Source organism: Chaetodon trifascialis, chromosome 5 (assembly GCF_039877785.1).
Source record: "Chaetodon trifascialis isolate fChaTrf1 chromosome 5, fChaTrf1.hap1, whole genome shotgun sequence".
Taxonomy (NCBI): domain Eukaryota; kingdom Metazoa; phylum Chordata; class Actinopteri; order Chaetodontiformes; family Chaetodontidae; genus Chaetodon; species Chaetodon trifascialis.
The window spans coordinates 5,043,611-5,070,315 of NC_092060.1; the positions used below are offsets into that span (position 1 = coordinate 5,043,611).

At 43.8% G+C, this 26,705-nt stretch overlaps 2 protein-coding genes across 2 annotated transcripts in view; one reads left to right on the plus strand and one right to left on the minus strand.

Annotated features, from left to right (window-relative positions):
- Window positions 1-6,042: 6,042 nt before the first annotated feature.
- Window positions 6,043-13,128, plus strand: nkx1.2lb (NK1 transcription factor related 2-like,b). The gene is made up of 3 exons (XM_070963337.1): window positions 6,043-6,357; window positions 8,395-8,617; window positions 12,383-13,128. Exons 1-3 carry the CDS (start codon window positions 6,043-6,045, stop codon window positions 13,126-13,128), a joined length of 1,284 nt encoding a protein of 427 aa, XP_070819438.1.
- A 2,739-nt stretch (window positions 13,129-15,867) lies between these two features.
- The window catches only part of uvssa (UV-stimulated scaffold protein A), a 30,709-nt gene continuing 19,871 nt past the window's right edge, over window positions 15,868-26,705 (minus strand). The window contains exons 10-15 of the mRNA XM_070963282.1: window positions 22,953-23,160; window positions 21,626-21,754; window positions 21,260-21,443; window positions 21,054-21,165; window positions 16,895-17,075; window positions 15,868-16,430 (exon numbers count right to left, since the gene is read on the minus strand). Of these exons, the coding sequence (XP_070819383.1) occupies window positions 16,337-16,430; window positions 16,895-17,075; window positions 21,054-21,165; window positions 21,260-21,443; window positions 21,626-21,754; window positions 22,953-23,160 (908 nt within the window). The 3' untranslated portion in view covers window positions 15,868-16,336. The remainder of the gene's footprint in view (window positions 16,431-16,894; window positions 17,076-21,053; window positions 21,166-21,259; window positions 21,444-21,625; window positions 21,755-22,952; window positions 23,161-26,705) is intronic.

Genomic DNA, 26,705 nt, shown 5'->3' on the forward strand with positions numbered 1-26,705 from the left:
TGGTTCTCTGGACAATGTCCTGATCATAAAACTGGGCAGTGCCTGACTCTGCCTAACTCCCCATTAATCCAAAAAAGGCCTGAGAGGTGGAGTGTGGATGGAGCTGTGGTGGGCCAAATGAAGTCTGGTAGCTCTAACACAAAGTGGCCATGCCCACAATTATGTAACTTGAAGGCTTAATATAATTTAAACGGGTGAGCTACATAAAAATTTACCCCACATACGTTTGTCATGACCAGGAAATTAGCTATAGAGCTATAGAGATTCGTACCAGGCTGCAGACATTTATTCCTGCAGGTAAGTGAGGCATTTTAATATGGGGGTCTATGGGAACTGACTGGCTTTTGGAGCCAGCCTTACGTGGCCATTAGAGCAACTGCAGTTTTTGGCATGTCCACATCGGCTTCATTTTTCAGCCCGGGAGGTTGCTGCCTGGTCCTGAGACGTTGCTGAAGGTGTTATTTATTCTGCCTTCACAGAGAAGTTCATCTGTAGCTTTTAAAGGGAAGCTTGACGCTGCACGAATGCACACAACATATCTAATTGGTGGACTGCTGTGTGATTATTGTTGATGCAATTATTGCATTCTCATAGTGTCCAGGACAAGTGGAAATCTTGGTGTAAGAGTGGTGGTCAAAAAATAGGTTCATGCTCCAAATTCATTGGTTTATTTAATTTCCAAATGGTATTTCTACCAATTTTTGTTGCTTAACAGAGACAATAACAAGTTTGCTGGTCTCTCATACGCTGCAGTGTGTTAGTTTCATCAAAGGACTGTGTCTATAGTTACACACACACACACACACATACATTGATCACTGAGCTGTGACTTCCACCATTAAAGCTCATCTGGTCCCACTACCTCAGTCTAACCTCAGGGTTGCCACAGAGATCACCAAAATGACCTCTAGTCAGATGGAGAGGCAAAGGTGAATTCACCTGTCTGCCACTCATCGCACTCCTGCTCTGCTCTCCTTTCCTCTCCTCTCAACTGAGCAAAACTTATTAAAGTAAAATAGACAAAAACATAACAGAATATTTCTTTAAGTTAGTAATTCACAAACTTGAGTTTTATTTGCTATTCATGTTGATTTGGACCTCATCCCTGCTCAAGTCACTTGGCCCATTAACATTTACTAAATAATGCATCGTGTCACAGTTAGCTCATGACCACCACCATAACATCCTGTGTGTATTTCTCCATCTACTGTGACCTATAAAGCCTTTGATTGAATACCCCAGTCAGAGGAATTAGCTCTTTCACCGGGAATAAAGCAAACACCCACAGAGCAATAACGGGGGGAGGGGGGTTTATTGTGACACAATAAAAGAGTTGATTCCTCCAGGTTTACTAATTTTTTTTAAATATCAGTGATGAGGACAGAGACAAATAAAGAGTCTGTTTAAGTGAAAGGTTATTGGACATATATCGAATCATTATAAACACACTGTAATAATTTGTCACATTTTGGTCTTTTCATTCGATTTTAATTTTCTTCCACATAGGTTTTGCTGAATTTGTTGACAGTAAGAAACATTTTGAACATCAGCCTCATTGTAATAAAACACACTTTTTTTTCTTTTCTTTTCTTTTCTTTTCTTTTTTTTTTTTTTTTTTTTTTTTTTTTTACAAAGAATCAGTCATTTCCTAACACAGGTGGCCACTGTAGTTTTTGTTTAGGACTGTTTTCAGCAATTAATCCAAATTTGGTGCTCTAGTGAGTATTTGTGGCAGCAGGATGTGTGCAGGTGTATGTGGGATTGAGTCCAAGTAAACTAGTGTGTAAAGAATAAACATGCTACCCAGTACAACAGTGTGGCTCACTGATGTGTTTTTAATGGTTTTTGGACAACAATGGAGCTCTATGGCACAGTGAAAGAAGATATCCTTATCCTTTAACTACTCACAGTCATCTGTTAGTGATCGTAATATGGCCTGGCTGTGATGCAGTTTCTTTTTAAAAGGAAAAATGCTGGAATTGAAATGACTCAAATATGGATGGATTAAAGTCCAAAAATGAGGTAAGAGAAAGACAGAGACGCAGCGAGAGAAACAGGCAGAGGGACACAGAGGGAGACAGAGAGAGACAGAGACAGGCAGACAGTAGAGTTTAATGATTCCAGATGAGCTGAGTGGTCTGCCTGACAACTGAAATGAACAGGAATCAATAGTGAGAGCGTCTGTCTGCAGCAGATAAGACACACACACACAATGTTGACTATTAAAGACGACAGCTTGAGATATTACACTATTAGTTATGCTATTTTTAATCAGCTATCATATTTAATTAATTCTTCAGGTCAGATGCTATCTGAGTGTCTGTGAGTATGTGTGTGTATGGTGGGGGGGGGGGGGGGCTGTGTGTTTGTGTGTGTGGGTCAAGTGTGTGTGAGTGGAGGATGGGGAGCTATTACTCCAGTAATGGGGAAGAGGAGGATGGTTAATCTAAAATATAGAACCTTGAAAAGACACAAAATAGAAAAACAGGAGGAATGGAAGAAGCACGGAGACGGAAGAAAAAATGAGGCAGACAGGAAAATCCTTCCAACTAAAGCACATGTTTAATAAAAAATAAACAGGTTATGAGGGTTTTGAAAGCCAGTAGTTTTGGACAGTTTTGTTGATAGCAGACATTTTGTATTTGAATGTTTCTTGTCACTTCATGTCAGGCCTGTCAAAGTTTGAATTGTGATATATATATATAGTACAATAATAATAATAATAATAATAATAATAATAATAATAATAATAATAATAATAATAATAATGTAAAGTGTATCATATCAGAGGACACTCAGCAAAAATATACCATTTGAATAAATGTCCAGTGTGGACCTGCATGCATGTGTTCAAAACAAGACAGAGACAGAGACAGAGACAGGAGAGCAGAGAGCGGTGGAGATGAAGGTTGTAGGTCCGATGAAAGCCTTGGTATCATCACCTCACTCTGACCAGCCACCAGTGTGAGATCAGGCAGCTCAAGCTGCTAATTATAGTAATTATGATTCATTACTGGCTGAGATTAATTTAATAAAGAGGAGGCTGAGCAGAGCTCGTTAACCTTCATTAGAATAATTATAGACGCAAGACACACACGGGCTCACTCTCTCTCTCTCTCTCACTCACTCACACACACACACACACACACACACACGCATGCTGACTGGTGAGAGGGAGAGGCTTGGGAGTGTTCCCACAGTGTCTGCTGGCACACAGTGTGGGAACCAGGACTGCCACTGTGTGTGTGTGGGGTGTGTGTGTGTGTGTGTGTGTGTGTGTGTGTGTGTGTGTGTGTGTGTGTGTGTGTGTGTGTGTGTGTGTGTGTGTGTGTGTGTGTGTGTGTGTGTGTGTGCACACACATGGTATGGTGTGACTATCATTGTGAGGAGCTAGTGTCCCCATAACAATAATAAAATGAGGCAGAAAAGGCTGCCAAGTGAGAACATTTCACAGATCCTCACTTGAAGTTAATTATTAATTATGACTCAGTAATCCCCTCCACACACACACACACACACACACACACACACACACACACACACACACACACGCACACACACACACACACACACACTTATATTATGACATTTTACCAGTACTGCGGACTTTGCCTTTAATGATGTTTTTAATATTATTGTTATTTTTAGAATTACATTATTTTATATAATTTATCATCATTATTACGTTATTGCTGAGATTTGTCTTTTTATTCTTATTATTTTATTTATTATCATTGCAATTGTTGCACCTTCAAAATTACAGTTCAGTATCAATGAGGACTTGAAGTGGACTAGGAGTTCAGTCGAAATGGCACAAGGGCCAAAAGACAAATCATACATGTCATTATGTCATTACGTTGTCACAGATATGGTGGGGAATAGGGTTAGATTGATGTTTAAACTTCCATCTTTTAAGTCATAAATTGTTATACATCTTTAATCTGACATGGTAAACCTGGTATTTATTTACTCTTACTGAAATCCAGAAGACAATGACAGACTGCTTGAACTTCACAGAAAAAAAACATAAAGTGAATATTCTTCCATACTCACTTAGCTGATATTTCCTATGTCTTCCTCTCTGTTCATTGTTCCTGTAGCAGTGTGTGTTGGCAGTGCTTTATAGTTTTCTTCCTCCATAGTTAAAATGCTAATATTTTCCAAGGTGAATAAGCTGCTGTGATATTTAATACAGTTAATATATTGACTGTTTTAAAATAAAGCCATAAAGCCTCCAGGCGGAAGCAGGAAGTAGATCAAAAGGCTCCCGTAATAGGTTCGGCGCTCTGATTGGCTAATCATGTCTCATTGTTTCAGTCATTATTTTGCTCAACTTTTAATTTTTTCCTCCTAAGGATCATTGAGCAAGGCAATTACATGGAGCTGACCTTGTGTATTAGGGCCGGGGAGGAGGACGGGAAAGATGTCCCATCACCTCTTTCTTTTTTAAATTTCTTCCACAACAATATAAAAAGTGTGGCGTCAGAGCCTCCATCACTATTCCCTTCTCCTCCGTGGCTGAAAATGAGAGTCAACGGAATATTAAGTCCCTAGCATTTGAATAAACACGTCGTGTGTTAAATCAAAATCCAATTCTGTGGTCTATTATTTTCTGGCATAGTAATGACTGCCAAGGATTAGGAATCAATATTTCACTGCAGCGGGGACATTACCGGCTTTATTCAGGCAGTAATTGAGTTTTGAGGAGAGGCCCTACCCTGGAATCTGCATTAAAGATAAGGGCTCCTTTCATATGGATGCACAAGTAAAGCTAAAGCAAGGCGACACAGCTACACGTCAATTACATCGCTCGACATGTTAACCTTTCAACACACTAGCTACTGTAATTCTCATACACTCTAGTTAACATTAATTCTCCCTACCAACAGACTATAACAGCCAAACTGCTGTCAACCTACCGTAGCCTACAACACCTGCTACGTTTCGGTTTATATTTCACTTGCTATAACCTACAACGCAGTTAACGTTTCAGTGCTGTGTAGATGTAAACAAAGTTACATCATAGGGTCTGTGAGCTTGTACAGCGGACTAACTGGGAAAAGCCAGCGCGCGCTTCCCGCTCTCTGTCTCTGTTTCTCCTCGTGCTCGACAGTGAACTAGCCGCACCGTTCCGTGCGCGCGACCCGAGATAATAGACTATTAGTGGAAGTGGGATTAATTTGTAGCCAATTACAACCCCTAGAGTTGAATAAATGCATAAATAAAGAGGGAGACGCTGACGGACCGACACGCGCGCGCGCGCGCGCACACACACACACACACACACACACACACACACAGATATCTGAGGATATGATAGTGGGTCCTCGGGGGGCCGGCTAAAAACCAAAAAAGGTGTTGAGAGCTGCACGAGCTGAAGGAGCGAAAAAGCGAGAGAGAGAGAGAGAGAGAGAGAGAGAGAGAGAGAGAGAGAGAGAGAGAAGATGGGGAGGAGAGAGGGGGCCTCACTTAACTAATGGGGAGAGAGGGACATAGAGGGCGCGAGCTAGTTTTAACTATTGGAGAGATAGATCAGCGTCCGTCCCGCCTTCAGCTCCTGTCAGGCTTCCAGCACGCGCACCCACCGGTGACCAGACAGAGCGCGCGAGGCTGGAGGTCGGGACGCCGAGCGCTGTATATGTGTGTGTGCCAACACGGGATAACGGCGCCGTACAAGACAGACAGACATTAGATCACCGAAGACGTTGTGTTGCCCCGGTGGATGCGGAGGATGAAGGGGAAAGAGCCGGAGAGAAGAAGACAGAGAGAAGAAGTTTAAAGTTTGACGGGACCAGGTCCGGTAGTCCAGTAAAGCCCGTAATCTATCCAGACTCTTACCTATGGAAAACTTTAACGGTCTGAAAACCTCATCTCAGACTGGATGCTGATGGGACCCGTGAACCGGCCTGTGGTGTGAAGTTATCGTTTTGACATGAATATCATACAGTCCCGTTAAAAAGGTTTGGTCTGAGTATTATTCTTTTTTCACCGTTCCTGCATTTTAATCCGGAGTCTGAATATATGGGAAAGGGAGAGTGAGTGATGAACCGGGACAGAGCGGTACCGGGGCCCGGAGCGGACGGGGTCCAGACCGTGATGAGCCGGGACAGAGCCGTAGCAGGCCCCGTGGCGGACGTAGTCCAGCCCGTCATGAGTCGGGACAGAGCGGTACCGGCTCCCGGCGGGGACGGGGTCCAAACCGTGGTGGGCCCGGACAGCGGAGACATGCTCGACGGAGGAGCCGCCGGGGAGAAGCGGCTCTTCGCCAACGCGGTGGCCGCAGCCAGAGATGCTCAGGTCGCGGAGAACCACTCAGAACCTCCGCCGACGAACCCGGTGTTAGCGCCGCCACAGCAGGTAGATGGGAGCAAACTTCATGGAGTTTCTCTGGGGGAAGCGTGTAGTTGTAGCAGCAGATCAGACACAGAAACGATCCCTCTGAGGTGTCAAAGGTGTGTGTCATAGCAGCTTGATCACACTAGACAAACAGAACAAGTTAAGACGGTAGCGAGCAATGCATGAAAATAACCGTTCAGTGCAGTTCAGATGGCATGAAAAGTGTCAGGAAAGTGAGGCTTGCAGCTTCCACAGAGTGCGCAAATTGAAATATATATATATTTATAACTTTACGAAGGAATGCAGAAGTGCGAGTGGAGCGATGGGTAGGTTTTTTTGTTTGTTTGTTGTTGTTTTTGTTTTTGTTTTTTGCTTGTTTGTTTGTTTGGGTTTGTTTCTCTGATGATGTTGGTGATCGTTCGGTTTCATGTAAATCGTCCTGGGCCTGCGTTTATCATGCTGCGGTTGTGCGATCCGAGCAGGCAGATGAGGCCTTAATTAAGATATAGCCGTAAAATTAACAGCCAATTTGCTGCAGTGATGGGAAGCAATAAAATGGAACTCGATAGCATCAAAAGATCAGCGAGAAACAGAAACTGGGATTCTGCTCCTCTCCAATCCACGAAACACAAACGAAAACATGCGAACTTTATAATTCCACAATTGTGTGATTTAATATGATTTACAAAATGTGGGCCTAAACACCATAATTATTTTATTCCCTGTATACACTGAACAATTCTCAACTAAACGAAAATTCAATGAAGTAATAGTTTTGTTTTGTTTGTGTGTTTTTTGTTCATTTATTTATTTATTTTTCAAAAACGAATAATTTAAAAAGTATGTATATAAATCGTGGAGAAATCTCTCGCATTATATCCAGCCGGTTAAATTTCATTGTTTCAGATTACAACCCTAAACTCTTCCGCAAATAAAGGATTATTCCCCTTAATCACAGCTCTGATCGTGGCATTGTGTGATTATTCTTATCATCAGATGTTAATGGGCCCCTGGGTGCTACACCCGCATGCTCCCTTGGATTATTTAAAGAGAGAATTATAATATTATTAATGTGGGATTATTCATGTCGACATGCTCCAGACTGGCCTCATTAATAAATGAATGATCCTAATCAGGGTGTAGTGCGGGGGAAAGCCACACTGAGCCACTGCACCACCTTTTATCTGCTTAATACAGTTGGTCACCTTTTGGCTTGACATAAATCTAAAGGATATAAATTCAGTGTACATATCTATATCATAGAGTCAGCACGGTGTGCGCACACAGGGTCAAACTGATGGAGTCATATGAGTATCAGGGATTTTATGAAAATCATAAATGAATGCTTTCATTAAACTCTAAAAACAACTTTGTTTTGCAGTTATTTTCACAGTGAAGTAATAATAATAATAATAATAATAATAATAATAATAATAATAATAATAAAGGTTTGCTACCCCTTTGCCTATACTCTGCTTTTCTTTCAACACTCGATCTGCATTAATAAAAATGGGATTGAGTCGTTTTCCCTCTGATAGACCTGCTATTATCGGATATAGGAAATGTAGTTGATTTGTGTTCATGGTGTTTGCTTTATGAATCCAGTTTACCGTCCGTATTATTGGCTGTGAAGTGTGTTTGTCTGCCTTCAGATGACAGTTTACTTGAATACTTTAACACTAGTTAGGCTTACAGATACGGAGACTAATGTCAGTGCTGTGTTTCACGGACTGTACGCTATTATCATTATTATTATTATTATTATTATTATTATTATTATTATTATTATTATCATTATTATTATTATTATTCGTTGAAATAATTGTGGCAAGCGTTACAAATTAACAATGATATTTATGAATGAATGCATACATTAAAAAGAGAGAAACACAACATTTGGGAGCTCTAGAGTCTCATACTACTTGAAACAGGATATCATTCTCCTGACCGAAGACGAAATAAAAGAAGCTCAAACGAAAATAATCTAATAATAATAATAATAATAATAATAATAATAATAATACTGTGGATGAATAATTCCGCTGCGTTGTTTGCCAGGGCCCTACCGGGCACCGGACCACCTCTTTCTCCGTACTGGACATCCTGGACCCCAACAAGTTCACCAGCAGCCGTCGACTCCAGCAGCAGCAGCTCGCGGGTCACCGAGGTGAGCGCGAGCTGAGCGCGTGCGGAGCGGAGAACAGGAGAGGAGGAGCGGGAGAGCGCGAGCCCAGCCTCGAGCCCAGCAAAGGCTGCTACGGTGCTGAGGAGTACCAGAGCAGTGAGTATTGACCCGTGAATCCAGCATCCCGAATGATCCAGTTCATCTGTGGCTTTTTGTCTGGGCTCAGGATGTTTTCCCGCCAGTCGTCCCTCCAGGGCCTCGTTCTTTCTCTGTCCAAACGCTTTTAAACTAAGTTTACTTATCTCGCTGCTTTTATTCAGCATTTTAAAATGCTTTTTCTTTCACTAAATCTCACTTTATTTTAATATTAATTTTTATTTGATCATTTGGAGGCTGTGTTTAACCCCCACACACCAAATTTCAGTGAAAATGACGGATTCTTTGCTGGCCTCTTTTCTTTTTTATTCGAGTTCTATTTCGGAAATATTTTTGTATGTATAGTTTGGATTAGATGTGACTTTTGTTCGCCTATATTTTTAATTAATTTCTAGGAATATCCAATTTTCTGCGTGAATAGCTTCTGCTTTAACAGAATGAGCAGTTTGGCAACTTTCTCGGTGTGAATGTGTGTGTTTACACGGAGGATTTCTGAATGATCTAAAGGTGTCAGACAGAAAGCTGAATTTAAGTGCAAATGTCCAGGAGAGTCCTGATGGCCGTTCAGAACCCAAATCTTCCAAAGTCGCCTTTTTCTGGGCGTCACAGATCGACAGTGACAGAAAGCAGCTGCGGCTCTGCGCGTGTTCGGTCTGAACGTTCTCTCTCGACAGTCGGCCGAAGAAAAAAAGAAAAACACGTCGCCTTTAATTGAAGCTCAGTTCAAAGAGAAAAGGGGCGCGAGGTAATTGGCCACGGTTGGTGTGTGCGTGAGTGTGTGTGATCGGTGTTATTGATTGGTGAATATCTGTTTCAACCAGCAGTCTACACTGTGTGTGTGTGTGTGTGTGTGTGTGTGTGTGTGTGTGTGTGTGTGTGTGTGTGTGTGTGTGTGTGTGTGTGTGAGCCTCCATTCAAACCCATTAGCTCCAATCAGCTCCGTTTCCTCTGCTGGATGTTCTACTGTTCTCCACAGTCTGCTGTTCAGACACGAGCCGCGGTCCCTCTCTGCTCCACTTCTTTTCTTTTTTTTCTTTCCTTTGAATTATTCCCTGCTTTTATTTTTCATTTACTCCTCATGTGGCGTTCTTTCCCTTTCTAGCCTTAAATTTATAGTTAGAATTTCGCTATTTGTCTGATCTCTTAATTACACGGTACTAAAAAATAAGAAAACAAGTTTTTCTTTCCATTGTAGCATCAGTTTGAATCGGAAAAATAAAACAGAATTTCCTCTTAGAGCTGTTTCTATAGGCTAATAAAAAGTCTACAGTGCAGAGAATACTGAGATACATTCAGAGTAATAATCTCCTGAATGTTCCTCTAATCATCTCCACACTGTTCAAAATAAAGGTCATTTTGATGATTACACTGTTTGCACTATTTGGACTTTCTGAACGAAACCCTTTACAAATAAGTCCAGTCTTATCAAACACATGCTCAGCTTATTTTTTAGAGGCAATGCAGTCAGAACACCATTTACTGTAAATACATTTTTCATATATCCTAAATATGAAAAATACTCACTGTCAGCATACTGAAATCGAATTCATTCGGATGATTTCTGTATGTGTTTGGGCAGGTATTTCTTTTTAAACTCATACAGCCATAAAAATCGCAAATACCACTAAATAATAGCATGTTTGCATCTAACAGTGAAGTCCATTTTTTGGAGGGTTTCTTTGTTCCCCTGAAGGACTGTGAGCTGATCACACACTGATGTGAACCACAGACTAAACCAGTGTGATTTAAATCATATGTAAGATTTAACTTTAACATGTCAAAAACTGAACCAGCACAGCATAAATCTTTAATCACATTTTCTGCTTTAATTTAAGGGTTTTTATATACATTGTTTTTTCCATTTCTATTTTGTCAGCCGGACAGCTTTTCTACATTTAGATTTAGACTTGTGATTTGTTGTTGTCATAAAGTGAACAAGCTCACGGTGGATTTTCACCAGAGAGCAGGTGGATTTTTTTTTTTATTTTATTTTATTTTTGGAGATAGAAACAGACTTGTTCAAACTCACAACTTTAAAGCTTTAACTAAACATTTTTAATGTTGCACTTTTATGCAACTGTAAACATTTTATTTTTAGGATTTTTAAACATATTTTTTTGTTTGGTTTTGATTTGTGTTTTAACTTGATAAAATTGTAAAAACACATAAAACACATGAGCACTGGGTCAGGGTGGACTGTAACTTCATGGACTCTCTGTGGCCCTGAAGCCTCTGTGTGACCGTTAGTCTGCTGTAATTGAATTTCACCTTGTCAGTGATAGACTTTATTTTTTTTTTTTACACCAAAGCACAATATAAACTGAAATGATAAGGCCTGTATTTTGAGCCATTACGTTCTGTCTTTCATGGCTCTCTGTCAGATGTAGTTTAAATACCTTTATGTTCTCAGCTGATGCGTGGTGTGGGCTCAGTTCTTATCAGAACCCCACAGCATTGATCCAGCTGGCCTGAAGGCCACTTAAACATAAAGTCATGCTTACACTATGAGGACAGAGTTGGGGGGGGGGTTCAGGAGTGACCCGCTGCTGTTTTGTCCTGGGGCCCTCTAGTGGGTTCATCCAGCCCTGGAGGCTGCTTTAGATCCCTCCTCCTAATTAAATGATTCAGTTGCTAATTGGCCAATCTCCAAATGTTTGGCTGATAAAAACTCATAGAGAACAATATTTTCACGCAGCACTTTGACTAATTGTTCCATTACTTCCTCTGGAACTCTTTTGAAAGTTTTAATGATTTGCATTTAAGTAATCTAATTAGACATTAAGGCTCTACAGACCTCAATGATTTTTATTGTGGCTGATTGTCGGTCACATTTCACAAGTTCATTTCAACTATTACCTTTCATTTTATCATTAGTTTTATATTCTGTGCTGTCTTGTTGAGTTACTTTTTAATCAGCCACATACCTTAAGTTATTAGTGTTATTTTATAACCTGGTGCCATATATTGTACAATACATTTTAACTCGGACAGAGGCGGACAAAGCCAGCAACAAACACATTCACACCAGAGAGCCGTCAGGAGCCTCAGACACCCTGAAGGTGCTCCGATCACTGCGTAGTAATTTCACTTATTGTAAATGTATTTGGTGATTAACATCGCTAAAGCACAATATGAATGAAAAGGATACTGTACTTGAATTTTTGCCTAATCTTGAGGCTGTGTGTGGTAGAGACGCCCTGTTTCGATGTGTAGATTGAGGCCTTTATTGTTTCAGTTTACATTAGGCTTACATGGTGCAGATTTCTATTACCTGCGTTTCCGTAAATGACCGCAAACTGACAGACACACCACAAACAGAATATAATGATGGGTACCAAAAGGTAACAGGACGTACATGCAGCAAAAAGGGCCCATGCCTAACTTGTCCCTGGGGCCCTGTAGTGGGTTTAAAGAGTAGAATTTACCTGAAAAGTTTGCCCACATTTTCTTGTAAGGAGCATCAAAGCTCGTCAGTCACATTTATTTGTCTTTTTAATAGCATAGATTAAACCGACATACCGACTTCTATCTGCAAAGACATCCGACAGCATCCACTTCAGTGTGTGTTTGCCACAGACGCCATTTCAAGTCATTTGTTCATTATTTTTGTGGAGGCCAGCATATAGTGGCCATTAGGGGAACTGCAGCCCAACAAACACACATGTTTACTGCTGGACGTCCACAGCTTGTTTCAGGTAGCTACATTCTGAATGAGCAAAGGATGTTTTTATTGACACTGTCATTGTTGTGTGTGTGTATTTCCAGAGGAAGGCTTTGTGTACAGAAGCCCAGATGAGGACGACTACCACAGATCTGGGACTCCAGACTCAGAGGCCCCAGACGGGCCCTACAGCAGTGAGGAGAGCAGCTCAGCTCTGCCCAGTAATGGAGACAGAGATCTGGGCCAGCACAGCCACCAGGACCCCAGCAGAGACACCACGAGCCCCGGAGGAGGCCCTGCAGGCCAGATCTCCAATGCCCAGACCAACGGGGGCCAAGGCCCGCAGGGCAAGCCGAAGAGGAAGCGCTCTGGCTCGGACTCCAAGTCGGGGAAGCCCCGCAGAGCCCGGACTGCCTTCACCTACGAGCAGCTGGTGGCGCTGGAAAACAAGTTCAAGTCTACGCGCTACCTGTCAGTGTGCGAGCGGCTCAACCTGGCCCTGTCACTCTCCCTCACTGAGACCCAGGTCAAGATCTGGTTCCAGAACCGCCGCACCAAGTGGAAGAAACAGAATCCTGGAGCCGACACGTCCGCCCCAACTGGTACGGGAGGAGCAGGAGGAGCTGGAGGTGCAGGAGGAGCAGGAGGCCTGGGGAGCCTCAGCCCTCTCAGCCCGTCCCCTCCAATCAGCGGGCACCTGGCCATGCACGCTGGCTACACCAGCCACCATCACCCCCCCACCGGCAGCCTGGTCCAGCTGCCTTTCCTCACCGCCAGCCACGTCCTGTCCCCCTTCATGCTGGGGACGCAGAGCTACGCTGCACCCGCCTTCTACAGCACACACCTGTAGACACACACACACACACACACACACACACACACACACACACACACACACTCAGAGGATGTCAGATCTGACAGACGCATCCTCAGAGCCCAGAGAGACTGAAATGTTTCATTGTATGAATGAAGTGCAGCGCAGCAGCAGACTGTCAGCGCTCAGCTCTGCTCTCCTTTTTACTACCAACGTTTGAAGGCTTTAATTTCAGCGGATTATTTTGATAGAATGTGAATATCTACCAGAAACTGTACATAAATCTATGTTCTAGCTCCTTATTCCGAATGCTGTTTTAACGACGCAATAGGCAAATAGTTCATTTCTTTGTTTTTAAGAAAAAGTCTGTATGAATATTGGATGTTTATTTATGACTTTAGGAATGGCTTGATCTATTGTCAGTAACGTGTAACTCCAGCTGTGATTGTTTTCACTTCTGTTATTTATTGAATTTCTTGACAGTTTCCATAAAATCCTTGAATGTACTGAATCCTCAACTCAACATGATATCGTCCTTTGATATGAAAATATTAAAATAATGACAATTAAACAGTGAAAACTAGCCCTGTGAACTCATTGTGATGGAACAGTGTGATGCATCGAACAGCATGGCGGCTCAGCATCAGCGCTGTCTTCTCTCAGCAGTGAGGTCCTGCTTTCCTCTCCAAGAGGAAACATGTCTGTGCTCGTTTGTTCCCACAGTCAGGAGCACTGGAACTGCAGGTTTCTGTCATTGTGTGGACCAAACTGTGAGGCTGTACTTAGATACAGCAGTTCTTTGAGCTAAATGCTAACATCAACATGCTAACATGCTCACAGTGACAATGGCAGCATGTTGATGCTTAGCAAGCATAATATTTAGCATCTTAGCATGGTGGTGTATGAACATCTGCTAACTGGCAAACAAAGTAATAACAAATAGTTCATTTCATTAGGTTTGCAAGCAGTTGTTCATAAAGCAAAGTGCTTTACAAATTAAAATCTTGACTTGATGATGGCGCTCGATGAAAAGTCAAAGGATCACCAAAGTCAGTAGGATTCATCGTGAATCAAAAATTCAACCTTGAAGTGGTGCTGGGGGGGAAATCAGGAGATTTCCAAAATAATTAGGATTCATCGTCTGTAAAATATTTGAGATATTTCGCTTTGGATCAAAGCAGTGGCCCTGACAGCAGACCAGCAGCGCTAACCCTCGAGCTGTGTAGTTAGCATGACTGAAAACTGATGAATATTCAAGAGCAGACGCTCTCAGGTCAGTTTGATCCGATTCACTTCAGCTCAGCATGATTTCACTGGGCTGTTTCCAGACCTCACAGTCAGTGATTCAAATACTATAGTTCTGTGCGCACTGGCAGCAATATGTCCCGCTTGGAGAAACAGTCAGTTAATCAGTGTTACAGGTGGGAGGAAGAAAGCAGACATTGACCTCTCACAGAGCTGAATAACAGAGACAGTGAAATGACCACAAAAACAGACAGGATCGACACAACTGTGGAGGTTTTTTGTTTCCATTGCTGTGAAAAGCATGAATGACTCAAAGCTGTGAAGGTTAGCAGCACAGCTCTGTGTACTGAAGATGACAGTGGTGGGATGGACATGTCACTCGTTACTGACTGGTTAGAGCAAACCATTTAGTTTCATTCACATCACTTAGTTTGGTTCAGATCACTCAGCTCAAGTCAGCTGGAGCTGCAGCTCGCAGCAGTCAACAGCAGTAAGTTAGCTGCCTGAGAAGAGAACACTGACGTAGCACTGTCCTCCTGTAACACTGTCAGACTCACAAAAAGATCAAATCAATGCAGCAGAACCAGAGATATCCTCTCTCTAATTCTACACATTCTTGGTGACTACATTACCCACAATCCAAGTTGACTGCTGACAGTTTGGGTAAAGATTTGGGTGTGCTATGCTATTCCGCTAATGTAGCCTGGAGCCTCTAGCCTGCAGCAGCGTGAGGAACAGGCTACAGGAGTCCGCTGAGCTCACTTTGTTCTAAATCAATTCCAGTCACATTAGACTGGAAATTTTCAAGAGACTCTGTGAACAATGTGAATCTCTTCCTGATCTCCATTTGTTCTGCACGGAACGCTGCTAAGACTCCATCCAAAGCCATCAGTCTGCATCCTCTGGCATCTGGCAAGCAGACAGTCTGCATGTGTATAAATGCACTGATCGTAGAGCTCTGGGTACATTCATTTAACTTCTATGTGCTGGAACAAGAAGATAGTCTAATGACAAGGAGCTGCATTATGGGAAATGTAGGATCCAGTGTTTTTGGATATTTCAGCCTCTGCAGCTTCAGTTCTGCCCTTTCTGTTTCTGTTGCATAGACAAACTTTATTTTCATTCAGTGAACAGCAGGTGTATGCCGAACGAAGTTTCTATTGCATCAGGCTCAGCACAGGGTTGAAAAAATAGATAGATAGATAGATAGATAGATAGATAGATAGATAGATAGATAGATAGATAGATAGATAGATAGATAGATAGATAGATAGATAGATAGATAGATAGATAGATAGATTCTGATCTGGATGAACAGCAATGGAGAGCAAAAACTTCACGCTGTTTTACCAAATTAAAGTGCAAAAACAGCATGGAAGTCATTCCCTAATGATCACATTCATCCCCAATTATTTCTGAAGTCCTTCCTGTCCAAACATTGTCCCAGTCAGTGTGGTGCTGCAGTGCTGAATTAACCCTGAATTAAGCTGATTAAAGTGGAGGACAGGACAAAGACAAAAACACAGCAGGCTGAGGGAACATTTACACTTTACTTCTGGAACAAATCGTTGTACATCATCAGGTTCATTTCGAATACATGGCTTTAAATAAATAAAAATATACAAAAAGTGAAACACTAGAAAACACTTGAAAAAGAGTACAAATTCAGTTATTGAGACATAATGAAAACTGGATTTGGCTGATAGAAAGGCATTATCAAGCTGAACAATTTGGCCCAGAAATGAGGCCAAAAGATGTTTATTCATCCTGTGTGTCAGAAGCTGCACATGAACATTCAGCAGAGGCAGAACACACGTTTCAGGGTTAATGATCACATCTTAAAAAAAGCTTCTCCTTAACAAGCAGGTAAAATCATTCCAACTGAATCACAGTGTTCAAACAGTCTTTTAAATAGTATTAAATCACGTTAATCTCTTCAGTTCCTGTGCGTGCACGTCAATAAATCAAAACATTTCCTTCTAAAACAGCTGGCTGGAGGTCAGTTGAGAGCGTAGTTGAACTGGTTGGAGAACTTCTCGTGTTTTCTCCGGTCAGATTTACTCATCACCTCAGCTACTCTGCGCAGGGTGCTCCTGGAAGGAAGGAAGGAAGGAAGGAAGTAGAGGACAGAGAGAGGAGAGGAAGACCGGAGAAGAGAGGATGGAAATGAGAAATGAGCAGAAACATGGCGTATGCAGTCAGGGATCAGCCATAAACATTTAACCCTTTAGCTGAATGTTACTGAGGGAAATTTGACTGTTAAACATTTAAAGGTAGAATACAAAACCATCCTTAGCTGGTGTGGAACTGAAATCATGTCTGTAGGCAAAATACTGACCCATGATACAACCTCAGCATCTGGATTTGTCACATTTTAAAGGAGCCCTCCTTTGTTGTTATACATGAATGTCAGTTAACTCTCCATGCAGTAAACGCCCGCTGGTGAAAGCAGCTTGTGCTGTGGCAGTTGTGGGATCCCGTGTTTTCCTACTATGGACTCAAAGCTGGAATATGTCGCCAGTGTTGTAACTGTGTGGAAGTGCAGGAAGTGACGTACTTGTTGAAGACTTTCTTCTCCAGCCTGGAGCGGGTGGTGTTGGTGCTCTGCTTCAGGTCACTGAGGTTGGGGTATTTCTTCTTCTTCCCTTTTCCTTTTCCCTTTTTCCCCAGCCTGTCAGAGCCCAGGTTTTCTCCTGTTGCTGCCTCGATGTCTCGCATCAGCTCTGCGTCACGCCAGTCTACAACACACAGACAAGAATCATTCAGCTGTGACGTAAGAAGAAAATCTCTCCTGGCTGATGTTTCCGAAACCACATGTTTGTTATGGCTCCTGGTAAATGGCACAAGAACACAGTGTACAGTGTAGCTGTATTCAAAGCTCCGTGGCTGTTATGTGGAGAAGCTTGGTCACATGTCAGAGAGTCATTTATCTAGACTGTCAGCCATTTTCCTCTAAAGTGTCACTGAAGGAATATCATTGTTACTCAGTGCTCTGGCTGCTCATCACAACAAAGATGGCAAGATGGCAAAAAATGACTGAAGTGTGAGTAAAGCTAACATACTGAGGCTAAAACGACACCAAAACCAGGTGCCAAAGTGAACACTGTGACAAAGTAGATGGTTTCCATCCAAAGGTATCATTAAGAAAATCAGCAAAAATGAATATGTGAATGAAAGCTCGTCTTCATCCACTGCTGTTATCCATAAGATAAGCTATAGGTGGCACAAATTCCCTGGATGGAAAAACACTAACCATTGCAGAAGAAGAGGGAGCAACAAGGTGATAACATTTCTTAAAAAAAATGTGTTTTCATCGCCCATTAAATGCAAAAAATATTTCTGGTTGGAATTCATTTTTATAGGTCTTAACAAAGGCAACCACTTGATGTAAGGAAAACTGAGGACTTTTCTTTCTAATTTTGCCATTTCCATCAACCTTTTCTAACGCAATACTTCAACATGGGCATAAAAATACATTAATGGTAACCCGGTGAGAGAAACTTCAGACTGAAGACTTCAAATAATCTCAGACTGAAGTGAATCCATTGAAAAAGTAGCATCTTCTACCCAAAAAACAAAGTCCATGATGCTTTAATCACAGAGCAGCCGTGCCAGTTTACATTATTTTATGTTATTAAGTCAGATAGATTCTTTCTCTCAGTGCCATGATTACAGACTGAAAATTGACCAGAAAGTCATGTTGAGGAAAAGTGTGATGACGTAATTACAGCTGATAACATGAACGAGCTCATGCCCCACAGTTTAACGGAGCCTGAGCAGTAAAAAGGGTGTCATACAGGCTCGTTTGGACCCACCTCTGCTGTTAATGCAAAGTGTAATGTCATAATTCTGTGTGATGAAGGAAAAGCGGCAGTAATGCAGAGTAATGACGGCCTAAACGAACAGACACTTCTAGTTAATGACGTACTGCACTGGAATTTCAGATAAACCTGCAGTAATGCAAAGTAATTACACTGTGATTGTGATGGGATTGAAGCCGGGCTCTCCACTCTGTCAAAACACTGACCCCAGCTCAGCGCGTGTGTGTGTGTGTGTGTGTGTGTGTGTGTGTGTGTGTGTGTGTGTGTGTGTGTGTGTGGTGGTGGCGGCGGCGGGGGGTTATTAATCAGCCGGTCTGACCCTGGGTCTGACTGGACCTTCAACTATCCCTCATTACACACACACAGAGGCAGAAGAGCAGTAATTGAAAAGCAGCTGGTGTATTTAGGAGAATAATTACTGCTAAAAGAGGAGCAGCTGCCTTTACATTGTGTGCTGGGGTGTGTGTCAAATGTGTGTCCTCTACTACTTTGTTGTTGTCGTCTTGGAGGAGTTTGAGAAAGGAAGAAAATGAAAAACAAAAACTCGAAGAGATAAAAGGAAAGAAATGAGGAAAAGAGAAAAAGGAAATTAGAAAGAAAGGCGAGGTAGAAAAAGAAAGATGGTGAGAGAGAAAGACAGTCTTCTGAATTTAATCAGTGTTGCAGCAGGGCTCTTTTCTCTGTCAACACCTCTTAGCCCTTCCAGCTGGGGTCTGTGTGTGTGTGCGTGTGTGTGTGTGTCAGGGTAGGGGCCAGGCCACACACATCCACCAAGGCATCTGGGGTCTTTGGTTTGTTCAGACGTCTCTCAGCTACGCACCACTAAGCACAGGGGCCCTGCGTGTGTGTGCGTGCGTGTGTGTGTGTGTGTGTGTGTGTGTGTGTGTGTGTGCGTGTGTGTGTGTGCATGTGTGTGCGTGTATGTCATCCCTGTCTGTCCGTCAGCTGCCTGGACTCCTCTCTTTGCTGTTATTGTCTGTGTGCTTGATTCAGAGTCATTCCTCACTCCTTTAAACTGTGGTTCAGATCAGGTAGAGCGGAGGTAAACATGGATTACAGCAGCCTGTGCTGTCACAGCATGCGTGCTTCATTTCTGGTGTTTGGGTTCAAGAGCACAGACATCTTCAGCAGCACTGCTCGAGCACTTAGTGACAAGAACTCCATATTTCTACTGTTAACAACTGCTAGCCATGCTGCTCTTTCTCCAACACGCCTCTGAGCCTCACATGGCTGTTCATTCTGGGCTGCATCCTCAGAGCAGCGGTTTCACAGAACAGGCCACTTTGTGTCACTGTAGACTAATCATTGACCTGTGGTTTTAGCGCGGTGCAGCAGTAAAGCAGTGGCAGCAGACATGCAGCTGGGGGCGCTGTGGACAGGCAATGTTGAGAAGTCATACTCGTCATGCATGACCTTAATACTGTGCAGTGCCAATCGAGAACTGTGCTGTTTCACCTTCCCCCAGGCTGCTCCTGCCTGCATTAATGAACTGATCACATTAAGTGGGTTGATGAGCTTGAGCCACTCCTCAGTTGACTTTCTGCCATCTTTTTTCTTTGAATGGCCGTTGTTCCTCTGCACTGCTCCGTGTTGCTGTTAGCTTTCAGTTTAGTCTTGAAGAGGGTGCAGACAGTCATGTGCTCCCTCTGATGGACATCACCACCTGCTTCATTTCATCTGTCAGCCAGCAGCTTCATGCTATCCCCCCACTGCACCAGTGAGACCAGCATGAGTGGCCAGTACAGCAGTGCGGCCCAGACCCCCACCAGCTTCCCACCCACTGACGCTGCTGGTTGTATTCAAGTCACCAAACTGGAAGCATCTCTGCTACGTACGGTTATCATGAGCAGCCATGGCCATCAAAACACAGTCACTCAGAAAACATCAGTTAACAGTATACTTCATGAGAACTGGTCTCATCTCACCTTCACAGCACCCCACAACGTTCCACTGTTTAACCTCACTGTATATTCATGTGTGTGTTGGTGTGTGTATATGTTTCTGTGTCAGTGTGTGACTGAGTAGGTGGAAGGAGCTGAAGCCATCAAGTCATTGCGACCACTGCGGCCCACCACTGTGAGATCACACACACACACACACACACACACACACACACACACACACACACACACACACACACACACACACACACACACAGGTGTGAGATTGACTCCTGGATCAATAATGTAGTTGGTAACAAAAGATGCTATTTCACAACTCACTGGACTGCATGCCACGGCCACACACACACACACACACGCACGCACGCACGCGCACGCGCGCGCGCACACACACGCACCACAGAGCTGGTTAACAAGACACTGCAGGCAGCTGGTGGACATCCTGCAGACTCTCTCCCGTACGCACCCACACACACAGACACATGCAATGTTAATGTGTGTATTCTTGGTTCTCTCCACTCAGTCCAGTGACTGGGCAGCACACTGAGCTGTGATGGACATTATTGTTTGTGCATATAAAAGGAAAATATATCATTAAAGCTAATCTATTCATCAGAGCTACTCACAAACTGATCTGAGGCATTTACACCAGCAGGAAAAATCCCCCAAACCACTGGACCACCGACACCTCTGCACCAACTCACACTGTGATTTCTGTTAAATTCACCCATGATGATGGTTGGTTATTTCGACAAGCACAATGTGTTTACTCTGAATGGACAACATGAGGACAAACAAACAGTATTGGTATCATGTTCAGCTTACACTTGCATGTCCAGGTGTATGTTAGCAGCTGCTGACCCTGGCATATTTGTTGGTATGTATGGATGGCGCTCTATTGTTACAGGACACAAGCCTTTCAGATGCCATCCTCTGTGTCTTGAATGGACGGAGGAAGAGTGTGTGTGAGTGTGTATATGTGTGTCATCCTTACCAGGCTGCTCCTCCCTCTTCCTCCTCTCCTCCTGCTCCTCCCTCAGTCGGTCCTCCTGCCTGACGGGTCGACCCTCCTCGTCTCGAGGAACGATCAAGCCATGGAAAGGACACTGGAGGACAAACACACACACACACACACTACCGGTATGGGAAACAGAAAGAGACAGAACTGTCTCTTGAATCACTTTGTGTTTGTCCTGTTACCTTGCGGCGGTCCTGCCTCTGACACAGGTTTCCGTTGCCCAGTGGAGCTCTGCAGTAATGGCTGACAGGAGTGAATTTCCCAGGGAAGGTGATGTATCTACTCCTGCTCTCTGCCAGGAGCTCCTCATTCTCCACCTCCTCCTCCACCTCAGCATGAACCCAGAACTGATGCTGAGATGCCGACCTCCACAAGGAAAAAACACATCAGTCAGAAACCCACACCTGAGACCGTTTCAGTTTAATTTACCTGGAATAAAAAGTCATTCAGAAATTAAAACAAATCCTTACAAAAACAGTTGGATAGCAAAATGTTTAAAAGTACTGATGCTGGTTTTGCGCGTGTGTGTGAGAGAGAGAGTGTGTTACTTGACGATCTTGCCGGCGTTGGGCTGCTGCTGGCCCCAGTAGTACAAGTCCAAACCAAATGGAACCACAGGAGCATCGCGGGCCTTGCGGTCTGAACTGGACTGGGATGAACTTGGACCTGATGAGGTGCTGTTGGAGGAAAACATGTGGAGGTGACCAACTCTGTGTGTGTGTGTGTGTGTGTGTGTGTGTGTGTGTGTGTGTGTGTGTGTGTGTGACCTCACCAAGGACTGACAATGACTTTTTAACAGCTTCAACTAAGGCCCGGTTCAGACTGCATGATGTTTTCCGTCTTAAACGACGGCCACCGTGTCAGATCTAACAATCACACTCTGCCATAACTTGCCGTGTCTTGGTTGGCTGAACGGCCAGACTACACGTATGACAACTGATCAATGACAGGATGTCTTCTTACACGACCACACATGACATCAGACGTCATCAGGGAGGTGAGTGACTGTGAGCAACTGTCAATCAAACTGACAGAAGCGATGTGTGTGAAGAGAGGAAACGTCAAAGAGGCAGGGGTACTGTTACCACAGATTAACAAACTCTTCCTCTCTGTTGTTGTCCCACCTGACAGCAGCAACCTCAGCATCCCTCCTCCTCCTCCTCCTCCTCCTCCTCCTCCTCCTCCTCCTCCTCCTCCTCCTCTTCGCCATTGCTACCTGACTGCACTCTGGAGAGAGCACCTGATTGGTCAATGCTCAGTAACATGTCGGTGGAGATGTCACATGAGATGTGTCAATGCTGGTCTTTGTGTTTGGGTGTTGTGGGACGTCCCAGACGCCGCATGTCACACTGCACGAGAACTGACGACTGATTGTCCTTCACCATCGGCCACAATGCTGGTAATTCATTTAAGACTGTGCAGTCTGAGCCAGGCCTAAAACTGGAAGTAAATCCCTTTCATTTTTAAAAAGTGAACTTCAGGACATTCTGCATGAGCTGTTTGATGTGTGACTGACTGTATCTGAACATCCTTAGTTTCTACGGCAGGAAGATTGATCTAATTAGCCTGGTCATCAGGGTTTGACCCCCGTGGCGCACTTGAGTGTTTGCCCTCATAGGACAGCACGGCTTATCTCTAATGATGCTAAAGAGATTTGCAGGATAAATATCAACAACTGATGACATCATTTCCTTGTGTTTTCATCAACACTCATAATGAATTTGAGTTTTTTCCTCAGGAGAGAAACTTCAATAAGTTTCAAAGATGATGGGGGGGTGAACTGAGAGGAGAACATGTGAACAGAGGTCAGAGAAGGTGAAAGAGGTGGAGAGGTGAGGTGAGAGGTAAGCTGACAGCACCTGTCAGCAGGTGTACCTGGGTTCTGCTGGTGGAGGGAGGTTCTGCCTCAGGAGGCGCAGTGTGGCAGCTGCACATGTTGGATCACGCTCCTCCTCCGCAAGTCGCTTTAGCCGTCTGGCTGAAGCAGAGGAGGAGGACGACGGAGGAGGTAGAGCTGCAGGCCTTTTAGCAGGAGGTTTCTTTGTGACTGGTGCTGTTGAGGTGGAAGGAGATGGATCTAAGCCTGCAAAGAGAGACACGAGAGGAAAGTAAGATCTTTTTTAAAAGCCTAAAGCCCCACTGGCAGCACCGAGCAAGTACAATGATCATCACATCACATCACACATGAAACATACATCTCATCTGTTCCTCATCGTAGATCATGACTAAATGATCTCCAAATGTTTCTATATGTTGTATTTTTGGCTGTTTGTCATACTGTCAGGTAGATCTATTCAGCTGTCAACAGACCGTAAAACATTCAGAACTGACAGATTCATCTATGATGCTAACAGGAGAGAACAGAGAACTGCGGCTATGTGCACTCTCACATCCAGGATAAATTATGTCAGGCAAGGGCTGCTGCATCTGTGTGTGTGTGTGTGTGTGTGTGTGTGTGTGTGTGTGTGTGTGTGTGTGTGTGTGTGTGTGTGTGTGTGTGTGTGTGTGTGTGTGTGTGTGTGTGTGTGTGTGTGGTCACACACTGGGTCAACCCGGGTCACTGGGGATTGAGCAGGACTTCAGCAGACACACCCATGCAAACAGACTGCAGGTGAGATCAGAGGGAGGCAGTAAGCTGCGTGCTGCCAGGACGCTGATCCCTCACATTATTAGGGCTGACCTGGATGTACAGTGTGACTCCTCTGTTCTGTTTGAACATTAGGACAGCCCACATGCATATTTTCTCTACTGCTCTAATTCCAAAATGATTGAAATGCCAATTTGTGTTGTGGAAGTATGAAAATGTGGAAGAAGAAAAACACAAATCTGAGAGTCCTTGTTCTATACAAGCCTCACATGGTCTGTACCACAGTCACTCTCCTTATGTGTCATGTTTTGTTTCACTGTCTGTTTTTGTGTGTATTCCTAGTTTCACCTGCCTCTCATTAGCCTTCCCTCCCTGGTCTATTTAAGTCTTTCCCTTCCCTGTGTACCTTGTGTGTCTCGCCTTTTTCCAGTATTTATTTCCAGTGGTTTTGAATTTTTGCCTAATTTACCTGGACAATGGATTTCGATTCTTCCCTGTTGGATTTGTTGGCCTCTTCTGGATGTGACATTTGCCTGCCTCACATCCCATAAGCCTTTTTGTACTTTTGATGTTTGTGTTTAGAAACTCATTGAACTGCCTCTAGCACTGAGGCCCTACCTCATGTCTTCCCTATGTACAAGTGTGACAATAAAATAAAGAATAAGTGTGTTTTTCGGTCACTTGGGGTCAGCGCAAGAAGCTGTAAGCACAACACTGACTTTTCAATACCTTATAAAGTTTGTACAGTAGTGTTAGCTAAGCTAGGCTGATGAGGTTGGTGAGAATGAGCCAAACTAAAACACTGCAGACTGTAAAACCAAACCAGCGAGTTCAAGCTCAAAACTTTTTCTTCCCTGAAGTTATATTTGTGGCAATGTGAGCAAGGCTTTGACACACCATTTACATGTTCAAGTTTAGAAATAACATTTTCACAAGGTTTCAACTAGAATCCCCACCCTGCGACTGCAAGCCTCCACCAGCCTGCCTGTCCAGGCTAATACAAAACATGTAGGGAAGAAAGGTTTTATCATTTCTGTCTAAATGGAAGTTATCATTGAATTGACATGTATGATTCCAGTGAGAAACAAGGCGTCTTCACTCAGAGACTATTCTTCCAGAGGATAACGACCATCACTCGAAGCTCAACATCAGCAGAACCAATGAGGCTGTGCTGGAATACATTGTTTCAAATACGCATGTTGCTACAAAGACGCTACAAACTGTAGAATCAGTTCCATTTTCAAAGCGAGGCCTCGCTCTCCCTCTCCTCACCCTCTCCCCCTCTATGATCTCGTTCTGTCTGATGGTGAAATACAGACTCAATCTGCTCCTTTCAAACCGCCAAATGGCAGAGGTTTGTCTGGATGTTGTGGATGTTAAGAAGACGCACAGATCAATGGGAGGAAATGTGTGTGTGTGTGTGTGTGTGTGTGTGTGTGTGTGTGTGTGTGTGTGTGTGTGTGTGTGTGTGTGTGTGTGTGTGTGTGTGTGTGTGTATGGGGGGGTTGTTGGAGAAAGAGAGAGAAAAAGGGGGTTAAGGGGGTTTGAGGGTAAAAGAGGGAGAGAGAAAGGCGGAAAGAGGTATTGATTTTCTCAGGTTAAGCAGGGCCTGTAATTAAAATGTTAATTTGAGAAAGAGAGAGATAGTGTCCTGACAGCAGAGAGAGGGATAAGAGGACTGATAATCAGAATGACAGAACAGGACATAGAGGAAGAGGAGAGAGAGGAAGGGAGAGAGGGAGAAAGAGGGGAGGCAGAGAGAGAGAGAGAGAGAGAGAGAGAGAGGAGAGAGAGAGGGAGGGAGAGAGGGAGAAAGAGAGGAGGCAAAGAGAGAGAGAGAGAGAAGGAGAGAGGGGGAGATGGAGGAAGAGAGGAAGTAGAGAGGGGGGAGGAGGGAGAGAGAGAGGAAGAGAGGAGGTAGAGAGAGACAGAGGGAGGGAGAGAGGGAGAAACAGAGGAGGGAGAGAGAGAGAGAGAGAGAGAGAGAGAGAGAGAGAGAGAGAGAGAGAGGGAGGGAGAAAGAGGGGAGGCAGAGAGAGAGAGAGAGAGAAGGAGAGAGGGGGAGATGGAGGAAGAGAGGAAGTAGAGAGGGGGGAGGAGGGAGAGAGAGAGGAAGAGAGGAGGTAGAGAGAGACAGAGGGAGGGCGAGAGGGAGAAACAGAGGAGGGAGAGAGAGAGAGAGAGAGAAAGAGAGAGAGAGAGAGAGAGAGGGAGGGAGAGAGGGAGAAAGAGGGGAGGCAGAGAGAGAGAGAGAGAGAGAGAGAGAGAGGAGAGAGAGGGAGGGAGAGAGGGAGAAAGAGAGGAGGCGAAGAGAGAGAGAGAGAGAAGGAGAGAGGGGGAGATGGAGGAAGAGAGGAAGTAGAGAGGGGGGAGTAGGGAGAAAGAGAGGAAGAGAGGAGGTAGAGAGAGAGAGAGAGAGAGAGAGAGAGAGAGAGAGAGAGAGAGAGAGAGAGAGAGAGAGAGAGACATGGGACAGAAAGTTTTCAGACCCTTTCATATTTTCCACATTTTGTTATGTTGTTGTTTTCAGACTCATTTTTCCCTCAACAACAACAAAGCAAAAACAGGGTTTTGGAGTGTCTAAAAGACTGAAATGTCCTGTATACATAAGTATTCAGAGCCTTTGTTATGACACTTACTGTTGCACCATATTTCTATCATCTGTCCTTCAGAGGCTTCTACAGTTTGACAGGCGTGCACCTGTCACAGCTGATGGTGCATGTCAGAGTGAAAAGCAAGCCAGGTCCAGAGACTTGTCCACAGACCTGTGAGACAGGATTGTGTCACGGCACAGATGTGGGGAAGGTTAAAAGAACATTTCTGAAGCACTGAAAGTGTAAGAGTATTCCAGTCTCCATCATTCTCAAACAGAAAATGTTTGGAACCACCGACTATCTTCCAAAATCTGGCAGCCCAGCCAAACTGAGCAGTCAGGGACAAAGGTAACCAAGACGCCAGCGGTCATTATGAATGAGATCCAGAGCTCCTTTGTGGAGATGGATGAACCGTACAGAAGAACGACCATCAGGGAAGCACTCCAC

Coding starts and splice junctions, on each gene's coding strand:
- nkx1.2lb (XM_070963337.1), top strand. CDS start 6,043: ATGAACCGGGACAGAGCGGTACCGGGGCCCGGAGCGGACGGGGTCCAG. Junction 6,358..8,394: donor TGTTAGCGCCGCCACAGCAG/GTAGATGGGAGC, acceptor GTTGTTTGCCAG/GGCCCTACCGGGCACCGGAC. Junction 8,618..12,382: donor TGCTGAGGAGTACCAGAGCA/GTGAGTATTGAC, acceptor GTGTATTTCCAG/AGGAAGGCTTTGTGTACAGA.